Source organism: Amblyomma mixtum, chromosome 1 (genome assembly GCF_055824585.1).
Source record: "Amblyomma mixtum isolate Tamu chromosome 1, ASM5582458v1, whole genome shotgun sequence".
Taxonomy (NCBI): Eukaryota; Metazoa; Arthropoda; class Arachnida; order Ixodida; family Ixodidae; genus Amblyomma; species Amblyomma mixtum.
Genome location: NC_143012.1, coordinates 277,034,924 through 277,048,029, shown reverse-complemented (window position 1 = coordinate 277,048,029; position 13,106 = coordinate 277,034,924). Strand labels below are relative to the sequence as shown.

The 13,106-nt window shown below is 47.5% G+C and overlaps 1 protein-coding gene across 2 annotated transcripts in view; it reads right to left on the bottom strand.

The window, feature by feature from the left end:
- Uch (Ubiquitin carboxyl-terminal hydrolase) overlaps positions 1 to 2,640 on the bottom strand; it is a 100,836-nt gene extending 98,196 nt beyond the window's left edge. The window contains exons 1-4 of one of the 2 annotated variants that reach the window (XM_089566090.1): positions 2,483 to 2,640; positions 2,385 to 2,396; positions 2,032 to 2,160; positions 63 to 222 (exon numbers count right to left, since the gene is read on the bottom strand). In XM_089566090.1, the coding sequence (XP_089422216.1) occupies positions 63 to 222; positions 2,032 to 2,160; positions 2,385 to 2,396; positions 2,483 to 2,527 (346 nt within the window). In that variant the 5' untranslated portion in view covers positions 2,528 to 2,640. The remainder of the gene's footprint in view (positions 1 to 62; positions 223 to 2,031; positions 2,161 to 2,384; positions 2,397 to 2,482) is intronic. The other variant, XM_089566091.1, reaches the window with a different exon arrangement.
- Between the last annotated feature and the right edge of the window lie 10,466 nt (positions 2,641 to 13,106).

Genomic DNA, 13,106 nt, shown 5'->3' with positions numbered 1-13,106 from the left:
AATGTGGTAGAAGTATGTGTTCTTGCAGACACTGAAGTATGTGGAGACGTGATCATCCTCACCTCCAAATGGAACTTGATCCAAGCTGTTAGCCAATGCATGGAGCAGTGCCATTGCACCACAAGCATTCTTGATGGTCTGCTTCATGAAGAAGACCTTGTCACTAACTGCTTGGCTGCCACTTTCAATTTCATGGCTTCTCTGTTTTACAAAGTTTTCATACTGAAAGGAACAAAGATAAAGCATTGCACCTTTAATGACCAGTGACAATATTCATTACACTATTTTCTCACTGCACCATTCTGGGCCATACCTAAAAATGACATTTTCAGCATACTAACAGGGACTGAAGCTGAACATTCTGTCATAAGTCTCTACTACATTATTTCACAAGTTGTTTGTAGCACTGCACAATGAAGACTGCAGGGAGCTGAACCAATCAGAATGGCGTGTGCTGTGAAAAGTGTTTCCTCCGTGTCCCTCAACCCGCGAATGGTGACTCCATCCCTGGGAAAGAAAGGAAACCAGTGTCTAGCTGCTAAGAGCAGGAGACCCAACCGTCTTGGCGGGACGCCATGTTTATGAATGGCGGCACATCACATAGCAGCAGGCTTCCACAGTGCTGTGTTTATGCGCAGTTTCTCCACTACTTTAACCAGTGATCGAAGCATCTGCTGTACTTTCAAAACACTGTCCTGAACTACCTTTTCAATAACTGCTGAAATATTTCAGGGATGATTTGTTGTCTTCCTTGGCCCTGACTGGACAAGAGACCTCTACCTTCCGCTGTGCTGCAAACAACTTGAGAGATGAAGTTTAATTTAGAATGAGCTTTTTTTCTGCAATGTGGAGAAAAATCATAAGCGAGTCAGCTTGTGCGGTATCAGACAGACACACATTTCACCTATTTTTCACAACCATTGTTACAAAAAAAACTGTTTAAGCCATTTTCTAACCAGCAACAATTAGGTACATGATAAAACTATATTGGACCCATCCGTGCCTGGCAGCTTACTAGCTGGTCATGAATTAGCTTCCTGTTGATGATGAATCTGTCCCAACTTGCCTGTTGCCAATTTCAATACCAAATAACTTGAAATTTGTGGCAAAACTAGTGCATCTTAGTGTCAGCGCATTTCATAAACACTGCACAAATGAGATCTCGACAATGCCAGTGCAGTGTAATGTAGGTGAAGAAAAAGAGAAAAATGGACCCTGAAGTTGACCCGGACTAGGACCGGTGGATTAGTGTCCACCGGTTAGACTGGGTGGAAAGGATTGTAATATGCGTGAGTTGCGACTGAGCAGCACAAACTTACAGAACACGTGCGGTCAAATTGGTAATATACATAAACAGCTCACTGGGTGTTATGCTTTGGTATCTATTGGCAATAAAATCTGCAAAACATCAGCGATGCTTAGCAGTAGCATATATGCACAATGGACAGATGCATCTCATCAGGCCATGTAGAAGAGGAGAGACTGATGTGTTTGCATTCTTCTATTCAGCCACAGGCTGTTGACCGTGTAACCTGTGCTGTGTTCCACTGGCTCGCAAAAGCTTAAAACTTGTGCGCACAATGTGTACATTTGAGGCAACCTACAATGCCCAAGCAATGGTGCAACCCCTTGGATTTTTGGCTCAAAGCTCTTCGTCCGTTTTGGTCGCTTTCAGCATTTCACACTATGAGAGACGCGCGCCTGAGGCGTAGCGTTCCTTACCGAGCTCCAAGCGCCGCTTAGTGACGCTGATGAACGCCGCGTGTGGCTTTTGAAGAACGCGAGCGTTCGTGCGTTCAGCTATGCGGTGCATGGATAGTGTGACGCACGTGGCGTCGCTAAAACGCTCTATGTTCTGCTCAAAACTACTACTTCCGCTCGCTGAGCTACATATTACGGCGCTGCTGTCGGCACAGCACTACGGTACGCTGGATCGAGGCACCCTACACGGGACATTTCATTAAAGGCTGCGCAGAGTGTAGTACATGGTCAGTTCGTGTTGTAGTGTAAGGTAATCATGGTGAGCCTTACGTTGCCGCTGACAGGGAAAAGGAGCAACACGGCAGCCACCGGCGACGGCACCATAGCCAGAAACTCCGGGTCAAGTCCCAGGACGTCCACGAAACACCAATTGGCCGGTAGTCCCAGCTTGTGAGCAAACTGCAAACGAGGCAGAGCGCAGACGACCAACAAGTAACTGTAAATCAATAGTCTGCGCAAAGTGGTAACCGCCCAAGCTTCAGCGAATCGATTAGAGTTAGCGAAGCCTTTGCAAACTCGGTAAGCGGCCAAAGAAAAAAACTAGCACGAGTAGCTGAACTGTCTAAACCTCCAACTTCCTAAATCCGTCACAATACCAAACGTTGTGCTTCCCAACTTCGTACCTTCGTAATGACCTGAAATAAACAGAAACGGAACGCTTAGAACCGCGTTGACAAGAAGCACGCAACACACCTTAGAAGGGAAAGTATGCATTTCATACCTCGGGATTGCTCTCCAGCGGAACCCAGTTATTCTCACCAGCCATGATGTAGCGTGAACGAGGTCGTTTTCACTCAGTTACAGAGCACAAGAAAGAGCCGGTAGACCAGCAGACTAGAAACTCGATTGAAAACACACAACAGAGACGCCGGCGACAAAACGGTGGATTGGATTGGATTGACTGAGCAGCTAGCCACCCCATCCAACTAAAGCCCCTAGAGACGCGTGGCGCTTCCATGCGGAAACCACGAGAAACAAAACAAGTAGTGGTGGACTGGCGCGCGTAAAACAAAAGTTTAGGGCATTTGTGCTTGTCGCATAAATCGCAAAATTCATCGAGAGCTGGCAACTTTGTCCTTTTTTAAATCCCTGCCCCTTTCAAGGTGCGATTATAGTAGGATACAACTTAAAAACACAGCATTTGCTAACACTGGGCCGCGGTACGCGGCGTCTTATATTACTTCCCTGGCCAGTCGCAACAGTAAACGAAATAAGCTTTTTAATGTTTGACTATATCAAACAATCTGCGTATCAAAATTCTAGAGCTTGTACTTTTTTTCTTGTGATAAGCTTCTTGTTTAGGTAACAAGAAACGTTTAAGCAGCGGACTACTTTTTCTTCATGGAGGAATTTTGTGCGCAGAGGCTGAGTGTGGGCGGAGCTTCACTGCCGACAAAAGTTGTATCCTACCATTGTACGGTCACGGTGTGGTCCAGATGTCCACCCACTAAGTACCAGAAGGTCCACAGAAGACAAAGAATGAAGAGACATATGGCCAAACAGCTAGAAGGTGGAGCGAGCATTAATCGTCGGCTTGCCAAGGTGTTGTTTCCATGAGCCACCGACTGCGGGTAATGCCGCTCTTGAACGGTTGGTGTGAAATCACAGCTGCGAGTTTATGGTGGACACACCAAATTTTTTGGACACGTGCTTTTTTTTCTTTGGAGTGATGCTTTGGACAATGGCATATACATTAGTCACGATATGGAATTCACCCCTACTAAGCACGGAACATCTTGCAGATGTCCTGACATTCTGTAATGGCCATAGACACCGTGCGCTACAAACAACATTTACAAGACATTGCATTCGGTACTTGTCTAGAGGACATTTTAGCCAAATGTCCGAAGCTGTCTTAGGAAGGATTTTTACGCCTTCAGCATCTACGCAAGACGCTTTACTAGTCCGCTTATACAATTTGTCTTCAAGACAATCTGCTTCAGAAGCCTGGAGGGCCTCTTCACAACACGTTTTACGGTTTGAGTTTGAGTTGCACAGCAGCTAGTGCAATATTTACGTTTAGACAGGAAATACCTTGAGAGTCGCGTGGCCATCGGAAATATGACAACAGAAAAAAGTGCGATTCAGGTGTGATCAACACATACAGGCATGTATGACTGCTTCGGCAGGGATATTTTATTGCCTCGGATATGCACGCTGTCCCCGATTCCTGTGCAACATGTGTGGCAACAGAAGTTCACTGATGCTTACTAAGCACAAGTCCATCTACTAGAAAAATATAATGCGTCTTGCAGAGATGAGCAAGCCGCTTCAAGACGTCTCAATTGACCTCTCAGTCAGTTATTGAATGTTTATATGAAATGCCTTGAAAAGATGTGCAAGACATGTTACAGATAATTACAAGGCATTTCTAGGCATTTTGAAACACTTGTAGACATATAGATCATATGAAGCTCCCAATTTGTGAGCTACAAGACTTTCTGCAAGACTTCTAGCAAATATCTCACACACAAATTCTAGATATCTACAAGGGCTTGAATGACAGTACACGACAGGATACATGTACAATTCGAAGTCTTGACAACTCATTCTGATCTGTCTAAGAAAGTGTATACTGCGTAGTCGCTCACTGAGCACAGTGCATCTCAAAGACACAAAAATATAATAGCGGTTTTTTGGTAAAAATTGACATATTTTTGATAGACGTCTACAAGACGTTTCTACTTTACCTTTTTAAGTAGAATGCGTGTGCGTGCCTATAAAATAGTTTTCATCTTTTAGTTTATTTTTTATCTGGTAGGAATCAAGACTTTCAACTAACAGAACGTCGCATTTAAACCAGACTAATTCCAACGCACCAAGAATAAATTAACAGACCCGAAAATACCTTCGATAACTTTGTAAATCGGTAGTTCTCCCCATAGACATTACAGAGGCCATCGAAGTGGGGCATATAAAGACGAGTGAAGGTTTCCTGGTAGAATAAGGTGACTGCAGGGTATGTATTCATTGATGTTTCGTGTGTTTGCATGGACGACTGCCAACTGGCAGTCTTTATTAGGCAGTATATACTCAAGAACTATTGGCTAGTGAGGCGACATATGTTTTGAGAGCACTAGCTGAGCTAGAAGATAGCTACAAGGTATATCAAGACATCTAAAAGTTTCTTGCAAGCAGCCAACAACCTATATCTTATCTAAACGTTTTATAAACATTTAATAGCACTCACAGGGGCCAGTTGACACGTCTGTTAGACGTTTTGTTTATCTTGGCGACTAGAAACAGTCTAACGAACTTCTGTGGGTGTCTACAAGTTATTTCTGAATTGTATTGTATTGTATTGGGTTTTATGGCGCATAAGCAACTCAGACTATCATGCGCCAAACACATGGTATAAGTTATTTCTGAGTCAGCTAGGAAACGTCCTCTAAAAACATCTTGCAGCTCAAACAGGCGCAGCATTAGCGGAACTAGAGGACATTTACAGAACGTCTGAAAGGTATCTGGAAATATCTTGCAAGCCATTTATTATACCTATGTCTTTCTAAAACATTTTACAAACGTTTACAAACTGTTTGAAGATTCAGTTACGACGTTTTCAGACGGGTAGGATATGTTCCCAAGATTACTTGCAGCAGTCTAAAAAATGACGTACAGTGCTCAGTGGACCGCCTGCGCACGCGCAGCGGTAGGGGCGCGGCCAAGCGGGGCCACTTCGCGTGCGCAGCTGGTGTCCGGTAGGTCTCGGCTGTACTATAAGGCTGTGATATAAGGTTACGTGAAGCATACAAAAACTGCGATATAATCGCTGCTTGCTCATATTTTGTCATTTCTACTCTTGGGAAGGCTTGCCTAAGAGCTAGAAATGTGGATTCAAACGAACAAAGCAGCGACCATATTTCAGTTTCTGTCTCAAGTGACCTGAACGCGTCTTTTACGTCGCAGTCGTCGCCTGGCTATTGATGTCAAAACAAGACCGGCATGAAAGAAAAAAAATTCTAATTAGAAATTATTTACCGCTTGTTGCCGCAATGCACAATCCTGTTTTCTAATGTGCTACGCATTTATAACGATCAGGTTTAGGTTTATAGGGGTTTTAACATCCCAATGCGGCTCAGACTATGAAGGACGCAGTAGTGAAGGGCTCCGGAAATTTCGACCCCCTGGGGTTCTTTAACGTGCACTGGCATCGCACAGTTCACGGGCCTCGAGAATTCCGCTTCCATGGAAATTCAGCCGCCGCGGCCGGGATCGAACCCGCGTCTTTCGGGCCAGCAGAGAGAAAACACAAAATTTGGTGCCTCTACTCCTGTAACGGCCAGCTCCGGAGGTTTTTTGAAGCTTTTGAGTTGATAATCACATCGCATTCCTTAGAGTCCCCTCGCTCGAGTACAAAAAGCCATTTTTCACAATACCAAGTACAATTAAAAATAACAATTAAAGATATTAAGGTTAAGATTGAATTAAGAAACTAAAATAAATTTCCTGGTTTTTAAAACCGAAACCTGCTTTTACCGAAACACACTGATGGCACAGAAGACCGTCCTATGGCGTCACGGATATTGTCACAAAACCTATCATGTGTGGGGTTGTAATACGGGGTATATATACGTTTTCTCTGTTTAACCGCGGCTGATAGCTCCAAACCGCCAGACCCTATCCCGTGATTGTGCGCGCTACCGAGCGCACTCCGACCACAGCGGACCATTCTCTGAGGTTTACGAAGGAACGACACTCTGGCTGACACAAGCAAGGCATTTATTACTACAACAACTATAACGCCAGCTAGAAAATAAAAAGGAATTGAGGTCGTCCGACTCACCGGCAAGGTTACAAGCGAAGTTTCGCGCACGCTAGGGAACGCGACCAGTTCCCAAACCGAGAGCTGTCTCCCGCGCGCGCGCAGCACTCACGCCGTTCGTGGCGCTCGTGTTACTGTGATCCAGCCGCCCTTCCTGGTTAGTTATCTAGGGAGAACACCGCGGAGAAGCAAACCAAAGGAGACGGAGCGGGGCGAATCCCCACGCATGAGCACACTGAATGGCCAAACTGTCGACTGTAAGTGATAGCTTGGGTCGTTATTTGTTTGGAATGACCAAAACCCAGCCCGAAATTTCACCCTGCAATACCGACGGCCGCGCGCCTAGCGACGTCACGCATGCAAGATAGCCCAGAGAAATCTCCCCGATACAGGCAACGAAAGAACGAAAGGGCAAATTTTAAAATTCATTTGCGCTAGAACAAAACACCGCCCCGCTGAGAAACATGGCAGATCGGACCAAAGTACTGCAGAGAACATATCTCGAAAGTTTGAGTAATATGTGATGAGGAAGAACGTCGGTGTCGCCCTTTAACAGGACGGCTGGCACTGAAAGAACTGGCCCGCCATGTTGGTTCGTTCGAAAAAACCAAACTTTTTCCCGGTGTAGAGTAAGAAGGCTTCGTTTCTTGCGAAAGATGAAGTACCGATGCACTGTTGAGCTACGCCATACAGTGTGCCAGGATACTACGATGCATGTGGGATAAGGGAACTTGTCAGCTTCTGTGCGAATGCATTAATAACAGCAAATACAATCCGATGTATCATGTGTAAACGCGCCGACCCGTTTGCAGTTTCCGCTCTCTGCGCATTTTCAAAAATCTTGACAGGTGATCTGTGTTCAAATTACAATATGAACCTGACTCTATCTTGACTCTTTGTTGCTCGACATCAAAACGAGGAGCGAATTCCGTAAATTTAATAACCCTTCGGCCGAGCTTATATGTAGTCTGTCGGACAACATATCAACGTGCACATGAAGGACGAAATAGATAAGGGATTTTCATTTATTGCGTAAGCAATACTGCGCCAGGTTTCGAACCGTTGAGTAGCTCCCGGCGTTGGCCGAGGTCAAACAGATGAAGCGCCGTTGCCATAGCAACCGCTTCAGCCGCGCTCCACCAGGCGGCAGGACCGTCGCAGCGCCGCCGCCGCTGCCGCGCTCCTGTCTTTACCCTCGCACGCAGGCTGCGGACGCGCGCCTACTCTCGACGCCAGTCGCCATCTGTCGGCGCGCGCGGCCCGAGGGACTGCGGGTCGCGCCGGCGCCGCGCATAGAACGCATGTTTACGTGTTCGCTTCTGCCGTTTTGTGCTCCATCAGCTAACATATGAGGGTGTGTGCTGTGCGTCACTACTCACATTTGCCCTCTTCCAGACAGTGCTGCGGTTATCTTGTGCGCAGTTACTCGTTAACGTGACATCCGAGGGTAGTCGACCAGGTAGTGTACGGACTGGAAACCGGCACTTCGAAGCAGATTTCTGCGCTGTCGTGTCGTTTGTTGTCGCCTTTTACGTGCGATATCATCTATGATAATATTATGCATTAGAATGTAGATCTATTGACTTGACTCAGTGAAGTAGTAACTGGATAGGCGAGCTGCAGACTGAAGGTTGTCCCGACGGAGCGCGTGTTTTCGATCACCAGTACGTGTTCAGCATCCTTGCGCTGAGCTTGCTCTTGTTCCCATTCAGAACATTTCATGCACAGGATTGTAAGCACGACCGCTACCGATTTCAGCTGCTTTTTCCGCACACATGTCAGAGGTATCTGGGGGGTAAAGGTTTATCTATAGTATCTTTCTGTTGTTGGTATCTACCTTAGCTTGGTTTGGTTTATTAAGGTTTTACGTTCCAAAGCGACTCAGGCTATGAGGGACGCCGTAGTGAAGGGCTCCGGAAATTTCGACCACCTGGGGTTCTTTAACGTGCACTGACATCGCACAGTACACGGGCCTCTAGAATTTCGCCTCCTTCGAAATTCGGCCGCCGCGGCCGGGATCGAACCCGCGTCTTTTGGGCCAGAGCAGAGAGCCGTAACCACTGAGCCACCGCAGCGGTGCGGTATCTACATTATTCATAGGAAAATATGCGCGATTTCATTACATTTTCCACACTTAGCCAAACGCCTACGCAACGCTCTCACACGCGGCGAGAGCTCCTGAATAACATAACGCGACTTCGGACCTCAGAATTAGTGAAAGCTGGATTAGCTGCTCATATCTATTCAAGCTTTTATAAATTAAGCGAAAGTACGTTTTTATGCACAAGGTTGCATAAACCATGACAAAATTTGTTTTCTGTTGGCGCTGCGACTAAGTTGAGCTCACAGCGGTAATTTGTTGATAAACTGGCGCGGCGACAAGAAAGCCGTTTGTGGAAGGGGGGGGGGGGGGGGGGCTTTATGGCCGGCAGGAAGGAATAAGAGTGCATGGGAATTGGAACTGCATACTAGCCGCACACCTAATTCTTGATATTGAATAAAAAGTTTCTTTGCGGTGGAGCACCAAGACGGAATTCGATTAAGCACGAGCGCGTTCTAAGCGCCGGCACAATTAACCTGAATGTCAAACTAAATGTCATTAAAACGCGTCAATGTTATCGCTTTGATAACGTAAATACTTCCTGCAACACAGCCACGCAGCGGAAGTATGCTCGACAATGTTTTTTTAGCGCCCGAAGCGCGGCTATATGCAGGCGCGGCCGCGGAACTGCCGCAGCCCCGCAGTCCCCAAAGAAACGCCCGCACCGCGGCGCGCCAGTCGGTGCAAAATGGCCGCGCCCAGGAGAGGCTCAAAAATCTGGTGTACAGAGGAGAGAGGAAGCGGGAGGGAAACGGGGAATAAATACGCGCGTTCGCCTCGGGCAAAACAGTTGCTGCTTGCTTACGCGACTTGTCCGGTTTAACCAGAGCTAAACCTCAGCTAATTCTTTCAGCCGTCGGAAGCCCCTGTTGCTAATGTATGTGGACCGGCCGTAGAGGAGAGTTTTCATTAATTTAGCAGCAAATCGTCGCCATTACACTCCAGCTACGAACCTCGATCGCCCGAGCCATGGCGTACTATACAGTACACTGGAAAACCATGCGGTGATCACTATAGTTCTATAGCTCTTCTTTCTCGTGTTCGTTTATTTTTAGTAGCAGGGGTGCGCACTGTTTTTCTTTAAAGTGCGATCGCGCCTACTTGTTATGCTCGTTAATAAGGCATTTTGATATAAAAAACGCCATGTATAAAACTGATGTGCGAGTATTTAACTTTGCGAACTTCCTACCGTCGATATAGACGCGATGCAAGCATGTTCACAAGATGGCTAATGGAGCAATTTTTTGTGACCGAGAGATATATCTCAAAGTTACCAAGTGCGACAGTGGGGTGAAAACTGCCCAATACGTCAGATTTTATTGTCGTTGTAACAAGCAGCCACAGCTTGCTCCGAGACAAAGCCATTCCGTCTTCGTCCAGCTTTGGGAGCAAGACAATTAAGCATCGGGACCCACTGAAACATGCGAACTTCGCACCTGCACATACATCTTGCATATATGGCACATCAAGTACATACAGCAACTGCTGTGGGCTCTATTAGTCAAGCGCGTTTTTTATGGCAGCAGGGAAGCTCGCTACAATACAGAAAATAGCAGAAAAAAAACTGCGGCTTTGCTTGCAAAATTTTAAGCATACGCTTGCTTTCCTCTCCTAAATATCGACTGCTATAAGAGGGCAATATCCGCTCCGCAAGCGCCTTCCGCCTCGTTTAAGCTAGCGAAAATCAACACTTGCAGCTGCGCCGAGCCCTGTAATGGTAGTGTAGAAAAGAGCGGTTGTGCATTGCACAGAGTTAAAGGCAATGCATTACTCAGCTGGTCGTCGGTGCTGTGTGAATATACTGCAGTGCACGCAGCTGCTAATGCCGGCGCCACGAATGTTTGCAGTGTCTGAGAAGTTACCCCATGTCAACGCATGTATGCACGCAGCACAAAACAACCGCTCACGACGCTACCGGGCGAATTTTCATCGACTTTGAAACTAAACAGTCATGACAAGGCGTGACGCTTGAACTGATGCCTAAATGCGAGCTTTAAAACGAAAACGGCACCAAGTTCGACTTTCCGACGCACTACCCAGGTGGTCGAAATTTCCGGAGCACTCCGCTACGGCGTCTCATAGCCTTAGTCGCTTTGGGACGTTAAACCCCATAAACCAACCAACCTTTCAATCTTCAGCGCCAAACTTCGAGTGAAGCAAATGAAGCGGTGAAGCTTGCTGCCTTGGCGACAAGATCAGCTGCTAGCGCCGGCGCCGCGAAAGGAAAGGTTAAGGAAAGGAAATGGCACAATGACTGTCTCACTACTCAGTGGACACTTCAACCGCGCCGTGAGGAAGGAGAGTAATGTCGCAGTGAAAGAAGAAAGAGGTGCCGTAGTGGAGAGCTACGGAATAACTTCGACCATCTAGGGATCTTTAACGTGCACTGACATCGCAGAGCACACGGGCGCCTTTTGCGTTTCGCCACCATCGAAACGCGGCCGCCGCGGACGGGTTTGTATACCAGGTACTCCGGCTCGGAAGACGGGCGCCTTACCACTGAGCCACCGCGGCGGGTACCTATGGACATGTCCACAAGAGCCCAACCACCTTTACCCGCCTCATGCGGCCTTGGGCCAGTGGGAGGTGAAGCTGGCCAGCGCCTCCCTGGAGGCAGATTCACCGGTATTCGGAATACACGCATAGCAAAACAATGCACAAGCTCGGCCGAACAATGATGGCAACTGTAAGTTCCGGGCGTGGCTTTGCCAAACCATAGTGTCGCATATCGTCTATTGGACATCAGCAACGAAGCACATTCGCTGACCGTTCGTTGCGTCTATGGCGCCGACCGATCACCACCTTTATGGCTTGTCGCGCCCAACGATGGACGCATCCCACATCTTTCCCAGTCACATGGCGTCATCGTGTTGCTGTTTTCATCGTTTACATGGCGGCCACATTATTATCGGGTGCCGCCATTGTTTTCATAGTTTCCCGCCCGCTGGCCACACCGCAGCGGGGGGAACGAAGCGATCGGGAGACCGTCATCGTAATATGTATATTTTTGAGTTTCGAGTTTACTTCGGTTCAGACAACACAGTACAGCATTGCCACGGAGCCGAAGCAGAAGGAGAGACGAAAATACTTCGATTGGGCCACTGACACGACACTGTCCTTACATCACAAGCAGCAGAAGCAACGGCGAAGCAGTTAATTAACCTTCGTTACAATAACGCAGCACAGTCAAACACTTCTTAGGCTGAAACAAAAGGAAGAAAGCACGTTCATCCGAAAAGCACAAGATATAAGCTATAAATATACTGTGCGAACAGTTTTTGGTTTGTTGATTTTTTTTTGTAACGACAGTGTGCCTTCTGGCATAAAGTATTATTAACAAACAAAGATGAACGTCGGATTCCTGGAGAAAGTCGAACAATACCCGGTGGTGCGGCCCCAAGATCCAGTCTTCTACATCGGGCCGTCAACCTGGGGGGCGGTCTGCATCGGAACAGGTGCTTCGGTCGGATGTCATGCAGAGAGGTTGAGGTCCAGAGCAAGTGTCTATGGACCGCCTCGCGGACAGGATCGGGACAGGAGGGGCAAGAGTTTCCGAACGGAGCATGGTACAGTGTTGGCCATGACCAGGTTACCGCTTAGTTGAGGGCGACACGGAGGCGTAACCTTCGAAGAGAGACCTCTTCCCAGCGCGCAATACCGCCAGGGAGGTCAGCATTACACGGTGGGAGAAGTGCTCGCGTGGTGCACCGTATGTTTTCTTTTTGATTCTTTTTTCTATGCGCAGTCTTAATTGTCTCCGGAGAGGTGTGGGCCGACTGAAGTGGACGCGTGGAAGTGTTGGGTTCTAACTTGCTCCGTCCTCCAAAGTTTGGAGGGGGGTGTTCATTTCGACGGATCCATTGTACACGTACCGTGAGGAAGGATTTTCAAGTATGTCCTGAATTTACTGTCCCAAAAACTCGGAGTTCAGAACTCGTCGCAGAATATGGATGAATCCTAAGGAGTCTGCGAGGATGTCAAAGTGGCTTCTAGAGGACAAAAAGAGTGGACAGAGGATGCATAATGCGTCCCGAAGGCCAACAGCTCCACCTGTGTCGACGGCGAGACAGGGGAGCAAGCCTATAAGTATACTGTTATTTCTCTCAGTATAGCAGGGGAAGAGATCACCGTAGTCAAGTGATCTTCGCTCAAAGTAGTGTCGATGCATGTCACGTATCGCTGGAGGGAGTTTTCACTCGAAGATAATCAGCACCATCCGCCACCACACTGTACTCACACATGTAGCCAACAAATCGTAGGCCGATTGCCCGTAACTTGTGGATAAAGCCGCGGTAGTCATGGCGGGCAGGAAACGACACGTGACACAGAGTAGTCTTCTATATACTTTGCAAGAGCTGCGGCTTCATGGGTAGTGCGGCATTTTATGAAGCGAGCTTCGCGACGCCGGTGAGTCATTTCGTCAAGCGTATTTAATTTTACCTTGGCCTGGAAGGCGTGAATCGGGGTAAGTCGTGGGAAGCC